This window comes from Neophocaena asiaeorientalis, unplaced genomic scaffold (genome assembly GCF_003031525.2).
Source record: "Neophocaena asiaeorientalis asiaeorientalis breed wild unplaced genomic scaffold, Neophocaena_asiaeorientalis_V1.1 scaffold240, whole genome shotgun sequence".
Lineage (NCBI taxonomy): Eukaryota > Metazoa > Chordata > Mammalia > Artiodactyla > Phocoenidae > Neophocaena > Neophocaena asiaeorientalis.
Window position 1 is genome coordinate 6,167,680 of NW_020185331.1, and position 15,570 is coordinate 6,183,249.

General features: G+C 54.0%; 1 protein-coding gene across 4 annotated transcripts in view; it reads right to left on the bottom strand.

Annotated features, from left to right (window-relative positions):
- Window positions 1–12: 12 nt before the first annotated feature.
- SH3PXD2A (SH3 and PX domains 2A) overlaps window positions 13–15,570 on the bottom strand; it is a 241,972-nt gene continuing 226,414 nt past the window's right edge. For all 4 annotated transcript variants that reach the window (XM_024734999.1, XM_024735003.1, XM_024735002.1 and 1 more), the window contains 4 exons: window positions 13,245–13,582; window positions 12,103–12,152; window positions 9,369–9,488; window positions 13–7,231 (listed from right to left, as the gene is read on the bottom strand). In XM_024734999.1, coding sequence (XP_024590767.1) covers window positions 5,273–7,231; window positions 9,369–9,488; window positions 12,103–12,152; window positions 13,245–13,582 — 2,467 coding nt within the window. In that variant the 3' untranslated portion in view covers window positions 13–5,272. The remainder of the gene's footprint in view (window positions 7,232–9,368; window positions 9,489–12,102; window positions 12,153–13,244; window positions 13,583–15,570) is intronic.

The window sequence follows — 15,570 nt, forward strand, 5'->3', positions numbered from 1 at the left end:
AAAACTTAAAAAAAAAATTCCAAAAAAAAAAAAAAAAAGACACATTGCACTCTCCAGCCAGAATTACACATGTGAATAACACACACACTTGCTGCCAGAAGCTGTGAGTCCTTTGGGGCCTGCCCAATGCCAAGGACTTGTTCAATGGAGACAGCTTGCCCAGTATTTGTTTCCTCTAACCCCATGTTCTTTAGTTCAAGTGGGAAATGACCAACGCTCTCACATACACACTCGAATGTGCGCGCGACACACACACACACACACACCCTCAACACACACACACACACACACACACACACATACCCTCAACAACACACAGCCCTCAAAAAAGTGAGGGAATCTTAATTCTTTAGCACTGTGGATGGTTCTCTTTCCAGAGAGCTCTGCATCGGGATTCTTGAAGATTGGACCTATAGACGTATACACTCCAAGGAGAGCCACCCCCACACGGGGGGCACGGTCCCACTCTGGGCGCCAGGTTCCTATTTGTACAGAAATTCACCGAACGGGATGGAGCAGCAAGCGTACAGTACTGGAGGTGGAGGGGATGAGCCCGCAAGGATGTCCCTGTCGCCCTGAGGGGCAGAGCTTTGGACCCAGGGACTTCCTGTCCTGTCCCCTCTCTACTGGCACCCAGGTAGGAGGCGGCGGCTTGGTACCTGTTGTGGGAAGTTCTGTCTGCAGGGACCTCAGCAGGCTCCTCCGACGCTTCTCCAAGACCTTCTGGGGACTGTCGGGGCGTTGAGCAGAGGCAGGGCTCACGCCTTGCTCGGGCTGAAGTCATTGAGATGAATGGGTGGCCCTGGCTCAGCACCAGGCCCAGCTGCAGGCTTGTGGGAATTGGTGCGTCACTGGGGAATGCTGGGCTCAAGGCACCCACATCCCTCCAAAAGGGTTTGATTACATCGAGGATTCCTGCCCATAAACTGAACTTGAGGTTACGTAGTTTTAGAAAGACTCAAACATACATCAAAAGGATCATGGCCCAAACATCAAGAGATTGGCGTGAGAGGGCTGCTGAGGGTTATTTCTGGGACAGGTCTTTCTGAGCAGCTGGCTGAAAAACAACGGAAATGAAAACAAGGAACGGTTCCTGGAGGCCCTTGCTCTGTGCCTGGGGCTGGGGCCCCGGGGAGGCCAAGTGCCCCATGCCACTTCCCTGAATCCCTCTCTTCTGGGTGGACAACACCCAGCAGAAGGGGATGCCCTCTGGCGGGGACCCCTGCCATTTGCCAGGGAAGGGGGAAGGGGAGGAGGGGTAAAAAAAAAAATCAATACCCAGGTCATCTATAGGCTCCACAGCTACGACTCCTTCCAGGAGCCCCACCTCCCCTAGCGAGAGACGGGGTTGCTGGCTCTCCCGCCACCATCCCAACGAGCCCTGGCATCCCTCTTGATAATATTGCACTTTTCCTGTCTCTCAGATTGTTTCATTTTCGATTGAGAATGCAAAGTATTTGGAGCGGGTAGGGGAAGTGAGTAACCTTAAAGAAATAATATATTAGTTAAATACAAAAACAGGAAAAGTAGGGGTTACTTTATCTTTTTTTCCATAAAAACAAAACAAACTACCAAACCAAGGTCTAAACTTAAATAGTTCTACACCTATTCTGCAAATACTAGTAATATGAAAATAATGCTTGACCGAAATTCCCTTGTCTTTTTTCCTTAGATGATAATAGTAACATGCCTTGCTGAGGAAAAGCAATGGATATAAATGCCAGTAAAATACGCTGCTCTAACATCTGAAAGTGATTAAAACGATTCTATATAATGCCTTCGTCAAGATGGAGCATGGAGGAGGAAGAAAGAGGACCCTGTGGGGCTAGGCTGGGGGTGAACGGGCTGAAGGCTGGCCAGAGGGCCCAGCCACAGCTGGGGCAGATGGCACACCTGCTGTTCAGGCTGCCCCCTCCAGCTCCCTCTTGCCACCCTCAGGGTCCCTTGGCCTAGTGGGAACAGCATTATGGGGCCAGGGAGCCCAGCCAGGCCCCTGTTACAAAGTGGGAGAGAGATGAAGACATCTTTTTCCCTTGTAATAAAAGAAAAAAGTCTTTAAACTGAAAGAAAAAGCACCAAATGATGCATCTTCGGGCATTATATAAACCTCAATAATGACCTCAGAAGGGCTCATTTTGATTAAAGTTGCAGTATACAGCAATACAACGTCATTTCACATTTTCAATCGCAACTAATGGAAAACTAGGTTTGGACACTGCTGAGATTTTTTTTTTCTTTTAAACCTTTTAAAGTCCGATCTGGTTTTCCTCCAGATGGGTCAGAGCCACAGACCCCTCCCTCCTCTACCTGCTGCCAGAAGTACCCTCCAACATCACAAAGCAGCTCAGTAGCTCTAGGGAAAAGCCCTCTTGCCCTGGGCAGGGCTAGGAGTCCAGGGGCACAAGGCCTGGCATCCCCTGGCCATGTCTGAGAGGGACTGGCATGCACCCTTCTTGCTTCAAGTATTAATATTCTCTTTGGGTTTGCAGGGTTTGTGCTGTGCTGTGAGTAAGGGGGTGATGGTGAGGGGCAAGGGGCGAAGACGGGGCATGGCAATCCCTGTTCACTGCCCAAAGCTACATGCTGTCACCAGGTGGCAGCATTCTCTACTTTTCCTGGATGCCTGAGCAACCCCCAGCCATCCTTAGGGCTGGATGTCACATTGTAAACATGATGACCACACTATAAACTCTAGCGGGGCTGGGGAGGAGTGCAGGGGTGGATGCAGTGGGGAGGTCTGCAGTTAACTAGCTATGTGATTTGGGGAAAGCTAATTCCTGTCTTTGGGCTGCAGTAACAGGAGGGTATGGGATGGAGTGACCCTGAAGGTCACTTAAAATGACTCACTTAAGGGCACTGGGGATTAAGGAGAGAGGGTCCTTGCGGGGCTGGGAGAACATCTGCCTTGTGGGTGGTGGAGAGTCCCACAAGGCAGTGCAGAGAGGAAGGGCAGGGAAAGATAGGCTCTGGGGAGCACTGTGGTCCAGTCCGACTGAGATGCTCTGTGCTTGGCAGATGCGTCCTGCACTCCTTCCTGGCCTGGCTGGCGTGTTACTGATTGAACTGGCTCAGTGCAGACATTGAGGAGTGAGGCCGCTGGGGCCATCCCCCTGGAAGATAGCTACGTGGAAGGTCCTTTAACCCGACAATCACTCTACTTTTAAATTTTATTTTAAATAATCATAAATTACTTTTTTTTCTTTTAATAAATATGTGCTGCTTAAAAATGAGAAAAGTATATACTGCATCTTTAAGTAATGCACTTTGCTCTCTGGGTTTCTTTCCATTCCACCGTATTAAAGTGCATTAATTAAAAAATAATGAACCACTTCTTTATCATTATTGTTCAAATAAGTCCAAATAATATTAATATGAAGACACTACAACACTACCATTAGTACTGCAATCTAGCAGATAACTCAACATCCTGCTCTATTTAATACTGTCCAGCAGAAGAAAATAATAACTAATTTTAATTTTAAACAAACAAAAGGAAGCAAAATCTCACCACGGCCTTTTCAACATAGAACGGGAGCAGTTTGCTAGAGCTGCCAGGCGTCAGTGTACCTACGGCGAAGGAGGAGGGCAGGGCGGCTGGGGGCTGAGGGCACGAGGCGCGGGTCCCCCGCTGTTCTTCAGGCATCATACGCTTCCTGGGGGGCGGGGGAGTGTGGACGGAGGGAGGGCCTTTCCTCCTTAGTCCAGGATCTGGCAGCTGAGTCGGGGGCTGTGAAGCCTGATCTGTCCACAATCAAAGGCACGTGTGGAAATCCACTCCCAGTGAAGAGTGAGTCCTTGGGGAAGCCAGTTTGGCCTCTGAAGTGTCGACTGAAAGACACCACCCAGAGTTGACAGGGACGTCATTCTCTCCCTTCTCTCTTCGCAGGGGCACTGCCCCTAGGAAAGACCAGCTTGGCTCCTGGCCCAGGGATCTTCGCCTCCTTGGGCACCTACGGTATTGCTTGCAGGCCAGGGGGTGCCTGGTGGTGTCCGCCCAGCAGGTTCCCCTTGGCCCAGGGTGAGGGCGATGGCTGCTGCTCCACAGCCTTCACATAAGGCTTCGGGCCCTGCCCAGGCAGGAGAACGTTCGCTGCCCTTCTCCTGAACACCACCCTCCTCCCTGCTGAGGGTTCTGCCCTGCTGAGGTTGCACAAGAACCAGGAGAGCAGCGTCTCTGCTTTGCCACGGCTGGGACCAGGGCTCCTCCAGCCCGAGATCCCTCTGGCAAGCACCGGTACTGTCCACACAGTGGAAACCAAATGAAGCGACTTTGGCTTGTGGAGGGAAGAATGCAAAACACAAACCAAACCACCTCCCCACAAGAGTATGATAGAAAGGCCATCCACTACCCATCCCGTCCCGTGAGGCTGACCGCCCTTGGGTCCCCAAACAACTCCTAAAGTAAGACCAAAACCCAAGGCCTGACATAGAAGGCCCAAAGCAATACGTCTCTCCCAAAACTTGCAAAGAACTGCCCACCCAGAAATATCCAAAATAAAGTCTGTGCAGACTGTGAAAAGACTGACGGCTCTACCTGCCCTCTCTGTGAACACTGGAGCTGGTGGTCCTCCACGGGGGTGCCCCAGGCAGGGCAAGCTCTCTTCTCAAGGCCAGCAGCAGTGACGGCTAAGAATGGTGGTCCTTGCTGGCAGCTGGGGAACTGCTTTCTCTTCAACTAACAAGAAACAGTGGCCTGGCCCAGGGACAGCCTGAGCTCACAGGAGATACCTCCCAGCCCCAGGGCCAGTGGTATCTCTTACCACACCCACCCATGGCAGGCGGCAGAGATTCCTGGGAAACCAGCATAACTCACAAACATAGATTAGGATGATACAAGGGCTACTTCCGGGGTACAAGATGCCAGCAACGGAAGCCAGGCTAGGCAGGGGCAGGGCACAGGAGGCCCGCACAACCACACCTTTTCCAGATTTGCAGCCAAGGCACAAATTGGGGTTTCCTACATGGCCTGTCCCAAATGGTGCCGAGTCCATCAGCAAAGTTCCCAAGGTGCACGTGTGAGGCTCAGCTTTCTTGCCTCCGGTCCCAGGCCCAGGACACCCCTGCCCCTTCCACTCCCTGCTCAATGTGGGCCCCCACCAGACCCTACCTTCCAGCTGGGGGACAGCCTGGAGGGGAGTATCTTCGAGGTCCCACATTCTGCAGGTTTAACGTTGTCCTCCCCACCCCCTCCCACTTTCCCTTTCCCTTTTGTCTTCTCTCACAGCTCACCCATACTGAGGCTGCAAGGACTTAGGCCCCCCACCACTCCTCATTAGTTCTTTTTCTCCAGGTAGTTGGAGGGCACCCAGCCTTTGAAGGGCTTCACCCCGTCCAGAATCTGGCAGTACCACCAGCCGTTGGGGTTCCTCTCCAGGACCTCCATGGACACGCCCTCCTGGAAGCCCGCCGTCTCCTCGTCCCCCTCGTAGTCTGCGATCGAGACGTACACATCTTTGAGGTTGTTGTGGATGAACTGGGACTTCTCAATGGGCTTGGGGCGCACAGGGGACACCGGGATGCCGTTGCGCTGAGTGGGCAGCAGAGGAGGGTCCGAGCCCTGGCTGGCGGCCCGTTCGACCAGGCGGCCCTTGGCTTCTGCGGCTGCCGAGCGGGCAGTGCTGAAGGAGGAGTTCCGGCGGACGCCTCGGAGGCCGTCGGTGGCCGTCAGCGACTCATTCCTCCTCAGGGCACAGGACAGGTTGCTGTCCTTGGGCGGTGGGGACACGAACACCGACTGGGGCCTCACGGTCACCTGCCGCACGCCATTCCTCATCTTCACCGCCCCGGCACCCGAGGTCTTGACGAAGCCCCCGGGAGGCTTGGAGGGGATGGGCGGCGTGGCCCTTTTGCTCTGGTTGACAGTGTTCAGCGCTTGGACGCGCTTCTCGATCTTTTCCAGGCTGTCGGACTTGCCCTCGGGGGCCACTGTGTCCAGCTCTTTGCCAGGGGGGCCGAGTTGCTCGTTCTCACCGAGCACCAGATAGTGGGAGGGGGCCCAGCCCTCCAGCTCCCCAAACCTCACATACCACCAGCCGCTTTCCAGCTTCTCCAGCACCTGCACCTCCACGCCTGCCGGGAAGCTGATCTCCGAGTCCTGGACCTTTTGGTAGGCACTACATGTCGTGTAGGAGGTGGCCTGCCCTTCCCACCCCTTCTTGGTGGGACACGGGGGCGTGGCGGCAGGGAGGGTGATGAGGTCGGCCGAGCCTCTCCTGGACCCCTCACCGGGACCCTCGAAGGCCATCTGTGGGGGCAGCTCCGAATCCTCGCTCTTGGCGCCCTTGAGGCCGCCCCGGAGCTGGCCAGTGGGCCTCAGCTGGCGCCGTAAAGTGCTGATGTCCATCTTCTCCTGACTCTGGGACTCTGTGCGGCTCAGGAATGGCTTGGGCCGAACTGATGGCTTGGCCCGGGCACAGGAGGTCAGCCCAGTCTTCGGGTCAGCATCCTTCCTCGCTCCGACCTTGGGAGCGCCGCGGATGCCTGCGTCTGAGGCAGAACGGCGCTTCAGGTCCCCACTGTTCTTGGACAAGGACGAGGAGGAAGAGGAGGAAGAGGAAGAGCAGGTGGTGTTGATGGTGATGGACGAGGAAAAGGAGGCCGAGGAGTGGTTCTTCCCCAGTTCCGCCTGGGCGTTCTTCTCTGCCTTGAGCTTCAAGAGCGACGACGATTTGGGGGAGCCCGACCTGGGGGAGTTTTTCCTGGCAAGGGACAGCGGGGAGCCGCCTGGGGAGTCGCTGTCCCGGGAGGAGCGCCTGGCCGACAGGGCGTCCTCTGCACATGCCCGGAAGCCCTCGTTCTCATAGATGGTCTCCTCCTCCAGGGCCACGTCCTCTGCAGATCCGCCCACCTTGAAGCGGGCGCGCTGCAGTGAGAAGGCGGGCGAGGGCCTGTGGGGCTGGCTGGGCCGCCTGTCCCCCGAGCCGCCGTCCTCTGCGGGCTCCTCACTCAGCTCTGGCTCTGAGTCGAAGCCAAAGGCGGGGATGTCATACTCGGGCTCCTCGTACCTGAGCCTCAGCGGGGAGTCCTGGCTCTCGCCAGCACCCGCCAGGCCCTCCTCGGCCTCCTTGGGCTTGCTGGGTGGTGCCGGTGGGGGCACCTTGGGCCGCGTCAGGGTGCTCGTGCGGCGGCTCAGGTTGGGCTTCCTGCGCTTATCGATGTATGACGCAGGGGCCCAGCCCTCCTTCTCACCGATCTGCACGTACCACCAGCCACCCGAGTTCTTGTCGATGACCTGGGGGAAGGGGCAGACGGGCCAGTGAGCTGGGAGGATCGCTGGGGCCCTACCATGTGCCAGGGTGGGAGCTTCCCACTTTGGCTCTAGGAGACATTATCTCCATTTCCCAGATGAGTGAACTGAGCCACTGAGTAAGTGGCCCAGGACCCAACGTAGGAAGTGATGGGCTGGCATTCAAACCCAGGTCTCTATCGTCTCCTGGATGGGGGGGCTCCCACTCTCCAAGACCCCCTCTCCTGCTCTTCCAAGTCTCCTTCCAACACCCTGGTCGAGCCGGCCTCCTCTCCAGACCCTCACTTCTCCTCCCGCTGAGCTACTACACTTGGAAGATGCACTGTTCCCAGTCCCTACAAAACCCCCGCTCACCACGGACCCATACATACAAAAGACTGCCATTCCACCACTTCCATCCTCTCACTCCCATACTGCTAGGCCCTCCCTCGGTGACGCTGGAAAGGGTCTCTCAGGGCAGAAGAGAATAAGAGGGTGCAGGTGAGTGGAACCTGGAGGTAAGGCTGAGGCCGGACCTCCCTGGTTTCCCCATTGCTCATGGTCATTTCACTACATGTGGAATCCCACTGAAATCCTACCAGCTGAGGAGATTTCTTTGAGTTGAATGGCTTCCTGGGGGAAGGCTAGGGCCTCTCAGTCATTTCCCTGTTAGTGTAAACTCGTTCAAGGAGCTTCTTTCTCAACTGCTATTTGAGACTGGAGAAAGCCCAGGAGTGTGGTTGCTGGCTGTACTGAGGTCCGTTTGGATCGGGGAATACGAATGGAAGAGGCAGTTGTCCTTCCATGTGCACAGGTTCTGCATCCCTGGATGTGGAGGGCCAACTGCACTACGATTTTATATAAGGGCCTTGAGCATCCCAGGATTTGGGTGTCCACTGGGGGTCATGGAACCAATGCCCCACGGATCCCGAGGGACAACTGTAATTTTGAATTGTGGAACAACTGCTGGAGGAAGAGGTCCCAGGGAGGGGAAGGGAAGCTTGAAAGCACCGGCACTGGGGGAAGAGGGGCAAGGAAGGAAGGGAGGATAGAGACCACCAAAGGCAAGGTCTGCCTGAGGCCAGCCCTCTGCAGCCCCCACCCTGCCTTGGGTGCTACATTCCATCCTTCGCTCTGCCCACTCCATACTCAAAATGCATACGTGGGTAGATCCTACGTATGTCAGTTCTCTTACATTACGAGCTTCATAGGCTCTTCTGGAAGCATAAGCACCACTGAGAGAATGATTTCTCTTAGAAATTTAGTTCTAAGTTCCAGGCATGTGGTTTAAATCATTCACATTGGGGGTGTCACCTCTTCAATGGGCAGAAACTGCCCAGTTACTCTTCTGATGGTTTTACAGGTATTAACTGGACTTAACTCCATTACTACAGAGCCACTCGAGAGAAAGATCTGAGTCACAGATCTTCTCTGGCCCCTGGAATGCCATGTTCAGCGCTGGCCACAAAGTGGGGTTTCATAAATGCTAGAAGACCGGCTGGGAGGGAGCAGGAGAGGGTCTACCGCCCATTTGCAGAGAGAAATCATCAAAACCTGGGGGAGAAGTGACTGCATCAAATGTCAGAGATGCCTGTGGTGTGGACATGGCCAGAACTGGGGTCCTCGGTCCCTTCCTCCGGCTGCCTGGACCACATTCTCCCAACAGCAGCACTTCCTAATATGGGTCTTGTGGAACCCTGGCCCCCAGGAGCTCCTGGGAGAGGAATCTAGGTGATACTGCCTATTCCAGTCCCTTCTTAGAGACACACAGTGACACCCCCATATCTAGGCTCTGAGAAGTTCTGCAATTAAAACAACAAAGCTGGTTGGGTTTTGTTTAACTCACTGTCCTCTAAACTCAACCCCAGAGGCCCTTTGTTTCAAAGTGCCCCCATCACAAGCTCCTATAATATGCTTTGGGAAACGCTGCTGTGACAGGAGCTGGGTGGAGACATGAGCCGTGGGTTCTAGTCCTGGCTGTGGCACTTACTGGCTTTAGGCAAATTCTAATCCCTGTGGGTCCTGTTTCTGCACCTTTCCTGCTCGCCCCTCAGGAATGTCGCCAGCAAGACATAAATGGGAAACACGGGAGGTATTTGACCATCATGAATTATAACCCTCAGCCCCATGGCCCAAGGCTCACCTCTGCCTTCTGTCCGCCTCGAAAACTGATCCCATCAGAAATGCACGACTGGAATTCGGCAATGGTGTAGTACTCCACCTCAACAGAAGGGGGCTCTGGCGGCTTAGGCAGCTGGAACCCCTGAGGCAGAGAAGGACTCAAGTCAGCACGACTCGCCAGATCAGAACGTAACTGAGGTGAGGGTGGCGGCTACACCAGGCGGAGAGCAGCTGACCTGAGGATGTATCCGTCACCTGAGCCTCAGGGTGGCTCTCTAATACCTAGGATTCGCTTGAGACTTGTCTGAGCTATGAAAATGATCATCTAAGTAAATTTCCACCCTTACATCTCTGGAATCCAGTTTTCAGAAGCCTCAACAGCTAGGTCCCAAAACGAAAGTCAAAAAGCGGAGAAATTGTTGTAACAAAGCCCGTGCACACTGCCCCCTGGGAGAGGAGAGCCATGTCCTTGAGTCTCAGGTGAAGGGCCACTGGGGTGACACCTGACTGCAGAGGTGGGGCGGGTGTAAGCAGGTGTGGGGTTGGTCAGAAAACCCCTTGGTCTGTCATCGTGATGATGCCAAATGGTTAGGCAAGCACGGAATAAACTCGGGATCCTTTGCTCTGGGGTTGGGTAGAGCATGCTGGGCAGCCTAAATGCTTCCTAGATGCTGGCACGTCGATAAGTAAGCCTGACCTGCAAGGAAATGTAGAATACGGCCACAGCCCATGAGCTGTGAGCCTCATTCATTCACTTGACAAATGTTTGTTGTGTGTCTACTGGGTGCCAGACTCTAGTCCAAGGCACCAGGCATCCAAGAGTGAACCAAAGGGACAGGACAACCCCCTTGCCCTCGTGGAGAGGACATTCCAGCTTCAGCCAGTCTCTACTCCAGCCAACACGGCCTTGGCGCCTCCCCATCACTCCCAGTATGGCCTGGTGTCAAACAAAGGAGTTAAAATAAAACAATCTTATAAAAAAGGTACACGTGTTTGGGAAACTAGAGGGGGGAAGCAGCTACAGTGTAGCAGGAAGACCTCAAAAGATCTCTGCCTGCAGGTGGACGCATGTGGGCTCCAATCCCAGCTCAGCAATTCACCAGTTGCGTGGCCCTGGGCAAGGCCCTTGCTCTCTCTGAGCCTCAGTTTCCTCATCTGTAAAATGGAACTAAAAACAGGGCCATGAGATAATGAACATAACTTCTGGTCCAGCCAGCGGCACAGGAAAAGCTCTATAAACATAAGCTGAAGCCGAACGCTCTTCGCCATCCTATTCCTCTTATCCTGCCTCGTCCTTCAAGGCTCAGCATGTTCTAATCCTGCCAGTCATAGCTGAGCTGTCTCAGGTCAGAGTGAGTGAAGGGTGCGGGGGAGGCTGGTTTTGAGGGACCAGGTCAACTTTCCCTGCCCTGGTGGCTGGCTCTGCAGCCGTGCATGAGCACAGAGGTGGCCCAGGTCCCGGCCCTGCCTGGACCCCCGCGGCCAGGTGGGAGTCGGACGGACCTAGCCGGAAAGAGCAGCTCTGCCCTAGCAAGCCCTGCTTTTGGCAGGTGTGGAAAGAATTACCCCATTCTTGCCAAAATCAAGGCTGCCTGAAAATAATTAGCTGGGGCTGAGAGAGATGAGGGGAGGGGAGAACTCGTTCAGTTGTGTAAAATGGGAGGAGAAACAAGATAGAAAACTCCACTGGGGCTGATGGCCAGGGCCAGGATGGTCCCATCTCCAGGGGCCAAATCTTCAAAAATCCTGTTTAGGGAAGGCCAACTCTTCCAGTGACTGCCGCTGTCCGCCCCCCTGGGGCGGATGTCACTGACCACAGTACATCTTGCGGCTAAGCCCAGATGTGACTGCAGAATCCTTGTCCACACATAGTGCACAGAGAGCTGACAGAGGAAGTGGAAAGTTGATGGCCAGCCCTCTGCATACACCATCTCATCTCATCCTTACAACAGCCCTAGGAGATGGCTGGCACTGTCCCCCTCTTATAAATAAGGAAACTGAGGCCTCTGGAGGGTAAGCAACCTGGCCAGGGGCTCGCTGTTTCTCAGTGTCAGAAACGGAGTATGAATCCATGCCTGGCAGGCCTGAAGCCCCATTCTTTGCACTGCATCCCACTGCCCCAGATGACAGTTCTTGGTTCTAGGGCTCTCGGTCTGCCACCTCTCACCCAAAGCCCCAGCACCCTGAGTGCACATCCACCTCCGTGGCAGTCTGGATGCCAGGAAACCTCACCTGGCGCCACAGACCCCAGCAGCACTGAGCCTCTTTGAGCTTCAGCATAAACCAGTCCCTGCCATTTACCACCCTCCTCCCCGGAGAAGATGCTCACTGGTCTGCCCTGTGCCCTCCCAGGTTCTGGCATCCACTGGGCACTCCCGGGCAAGGAAGGCAAAGCTGAAAGTCTTCCAGGCTCACATGGACAGCAGCCCTATTTCCCGCCCCTGGCAATGCCCAGCTGGACACTCTCGCCAGCCAGTCTAAATGTTTATGTCTGCCAGTGCCGTGGCTGGGATGGATTTATTTAGCTTTAGAGTGCAGTGTGTTTTCGATTAAAGACTGTCCAGCTAGGCCCCAGGAAGGCTGGGTTCCCCAGGCTTCCCTCCCTGCCTCCAGCCCCACAAAGCTGGAAGCTCCAGCCTGGCCCTGGGAAAGCCCTGGACCAACAGACTCTGCACTGAGACAGCCAATTACCGGGAGCTGCTACGGGGCACCCAGGAAAGAGAATGAGAAAGAGAGAAGAAACTGAGCACACATACCAAGCTGGACTCTCTGCGAGGTGGAGGCCTTGTCCTGAGGTTCGGGGAGCCTAGAAGAAGAAACAGGGCTTCAGAAATTGCAGCCAGACACAGTGCCTTCCCTCCCTTCCCTGGGTGTGATCTCCTGATGCTGGGAAGTTCCCGCTCTTTTCCCACGCTTATGAGGAACCCATGCTCTCGGTCACCATAGGCATGAGAGCTGGGCTTCTTCAGTGGAAGTGAGAGATCTTTAAGCTTCCTTAGCTGTGTTTCAAGGGGATCCGTGAACCCCCTAAAATGATGTGCACATTTTCAAAATGTACAGACATAGAGGCTTTTTTCAGGGGAAAGGGTAGATAGCTTTATCAGATTTCCAAATTGAGGAGAAGAGACCATGTCTGTTTTTTGCTCACTACCAAATCCTTGGAAGCTAGCACAGTGCTAGGCAAGAGGAAGTACCCCCAAAACAGCCCCCGACTGACTGCTCAGAAGGTTTCAGGCATAAAGCTAATGTAACCAAGTTCAGAACTAAACTAAAAAACAGCTCTCCTCCAGATTTTAAGAATGGCCGGACATAAACAGAAGCTGGTCTCATAATACAGAACAGTTTAACCCTCAACCGCAGGCATCCTTGCCCCAGAGATGCTAGAGATCTGGAGGGGCCGGCAGCTGGGTTTCTCCTGTACGAAAGGAGGCGATTCCGGAAGGATGCTGCTTAAAAGTGCTTGTGGAGGGAGGTACAGTCACCCTTTCGAGTGTCTTAGATTTCCGGTAACTGGAGGAAGACGACAGGGAAGAAGGGGTAAGGCTCAGCCAGATGATCTACCGGCTGTCACTCATAGAGCAGCCTTGCATCGAGGGACCCATCTCACAGCCCAGGCGGCTTATCTGCAGAGTGACCATTCATGATGCTACCAGCTTACATATGCATGCAATTTATCTTTGGTGGAGGAGTTGGAAGGAACTGCCTTGTCCATGCTTGTGATTAGCATAAGACAAGCTGGCGAAGCGAGCCTGGGGTCAGGGGTCAGCCTACATCTCAGGAACAGAATAATATGGGGATCATGCACACAGCCCGCCCCCCGCTGAGGCTCTCCTTGCACCTCACGCCCCTTCCCTAAAGAGCTGTGCGGCAAGGACCCGGGGATCAGCGAGACTCTTACTGATCTGGGCCCGCTGAGGGGCAATCCTGGCCACGGCTGGGGAGCCCTGGGCCAGCTTGGAGACGGTCCTCTCGGGGACACCCAGGGCACTGCCGTTGGAAGCGTTGCAGAGGATGGGCAGGCTGATCTCTTTCTTGGTGATGGGGGCCTCTGGGCCCTCGCCTTCGGCTGGGGTGGCCTCCTTGTCCCCCGACGCCTTCTTGTTCAGCAGGTTGCTGATCTCCATGATGTTCCCGATGATCTCCACTGGGCCTGCCAGATTCTTCTTCCGGGCTGGCAGCTCATCCTTGGCTTTCTTCAGGTAGGATGCTGGTGCCCAGCCCTCTTTGCCCAGGTATCTGCAGGGAGGAGTGGGACATGGCATCACGAGGGCACCCTGTCCAGGCCCCAGTCTCCATCGGGCCTTGCCCAGCTGAGCTTCCTCTGCTGCGCTCTGTAAGACACTTGGCAAAGCCACTACTCTGGAGAGAACTGGAACGAGGGCCAGTGGAAAGACATCGGGAACACCACTTCTTCCTCTCTGTCTCCTAGTTCTTTGCCTGATCCCTCTTGGTGCGGGCTCTCATTGTTTGCAACGTCAGGCCAACACGGGACATTGAGATGAGAAGATTCCTCAGATTTGGGGTTGCCTAAAAGGTAGACTTTTGCAATGGCCTACAAGCTCACCACAGCAGAGGGCAATTCTAGAGATAAGAAATGAGAAGGTGTATAGAGTTAAATGCCCACTCAGAAAGGGAAGTATGATCAGAGAGGTGAAGAGGCAGCATAGGTGAGAGTTAGGAAACCCGAGTTCTGGCCTATGGTACTTCGGACAAGTCCCTCCCCTGGAGTTCAATATTTTCTCTTCTGCAAAATGCTGGGATAGAGTAGCTGTAAACATTTATCCAGAAGGATAGACGTATTGAGGCCAACTAGGAAGACGTGTATAAAGAGTGAGTGACCAAGTGGGAGAAGTATCGGCACCACTGCAGGAGGAGCAGACGGATCAAGTTCACAGAACAAGTCCACAGACGGACCAACGCTAAAGGTGACGTTTCAAAGCAGTGGGGTAAGGATGGATTATTCAGTGAGTGATCTGGGGATGACTGATGATCCAGTTAGGAAAAACAAGTGAGACTCTGGCCTTACAACCGTATAGCAAACTTAAAAATGCAAGTCGTGAATATCTGCTTAATCTTGGGGGCTGAGAAAATCTTTCTAAGTGGAACTCCAAAAGCAGAAACCATAAATGAAACGACTAAATAAAGCACACGACTGGATAAAATTAAAGCCTTTGGTATGGCAAAACAAAAACAAAATGAAACGAAACAAAACGAAACAAAACCCAAAACCCGTAAACAGAGCAAAAGGCAAATGACAGGGCTGACTTAATTTCAGGGGATTTGCTGACTTCTGAAAACAAGTTTTTCCCTTTTTCCCTCATGGTGTTGAGCTCCTACCCAAACCCACTGAGAACTTACTTCCTGGTCCAGCAATTCCTGGCCAATGCCCTGCAGTCTGGGGTGCAATGTCCCCGCCTGCTCCCTGGGACACATCTGGCTCCCTGGAATGGCTCCTCCGTGCCAGATGTCTGATAATCCCCGGCCCCCCTGCCTCCCTGATCTGACCTTGTTCTTGGGGGCTCATTAGGTAGGAGGAAAGGAAATGTGAAAGTTTAAGTTTCTAACGTGTTTGAGCTTTGCTGGAAAGTTCAGGTAGGAGGTGGCTTCCTATGTTCATGTCACGTGACTGTGCAGGCAGGCTGACCCAAGCTCAGCCATCTATCCCCGTTTTGGGGCTTGGAAGGCAGACATCAGTGAACAAACGGATGGAAGTCAGGGAGCTGGCAGACAGAAGCACAGAATTTCAGGGCTGGATGGAAGCAACTAGTAAAGATACCTAATCTTACATATACCGACAACCAAGGCTCAGAAAAGCAAAGCAAGTAGCAGAGGGTCACACGGCTAGCTTTTGGCAGCATCTGGCCCAGAACTTGGTGCCCTTCATCTTGTAAGAAAGATGAGGAACCTGCCAGCCACTGGGGGCACCTGTGCGGAGATGGGGCGCGAGGTCTCCTGGGAGTGATGGTCAGGACTGTGCACTGTCCTGAGGGCTCCCATTCTAAACCCTGATGTGCTCCTTCCGTGTTACATGGATAAAATTAGATTCCAGGCAGGGAGATGCAAGTGAATCAGGAGAGGCTGTGTGTGTTTGGGTCCAACTCTGCTCACATCTGCTTTCCAGCTCTGGAGCACGGAATGACTCCAGAGGGAAGCAAACTGGAAAAGGAGGATGGGGAGAGAGGGAGGGAGGGCGCGCGCGCGCGCGTGTGTGTGTGTGTGTGTGT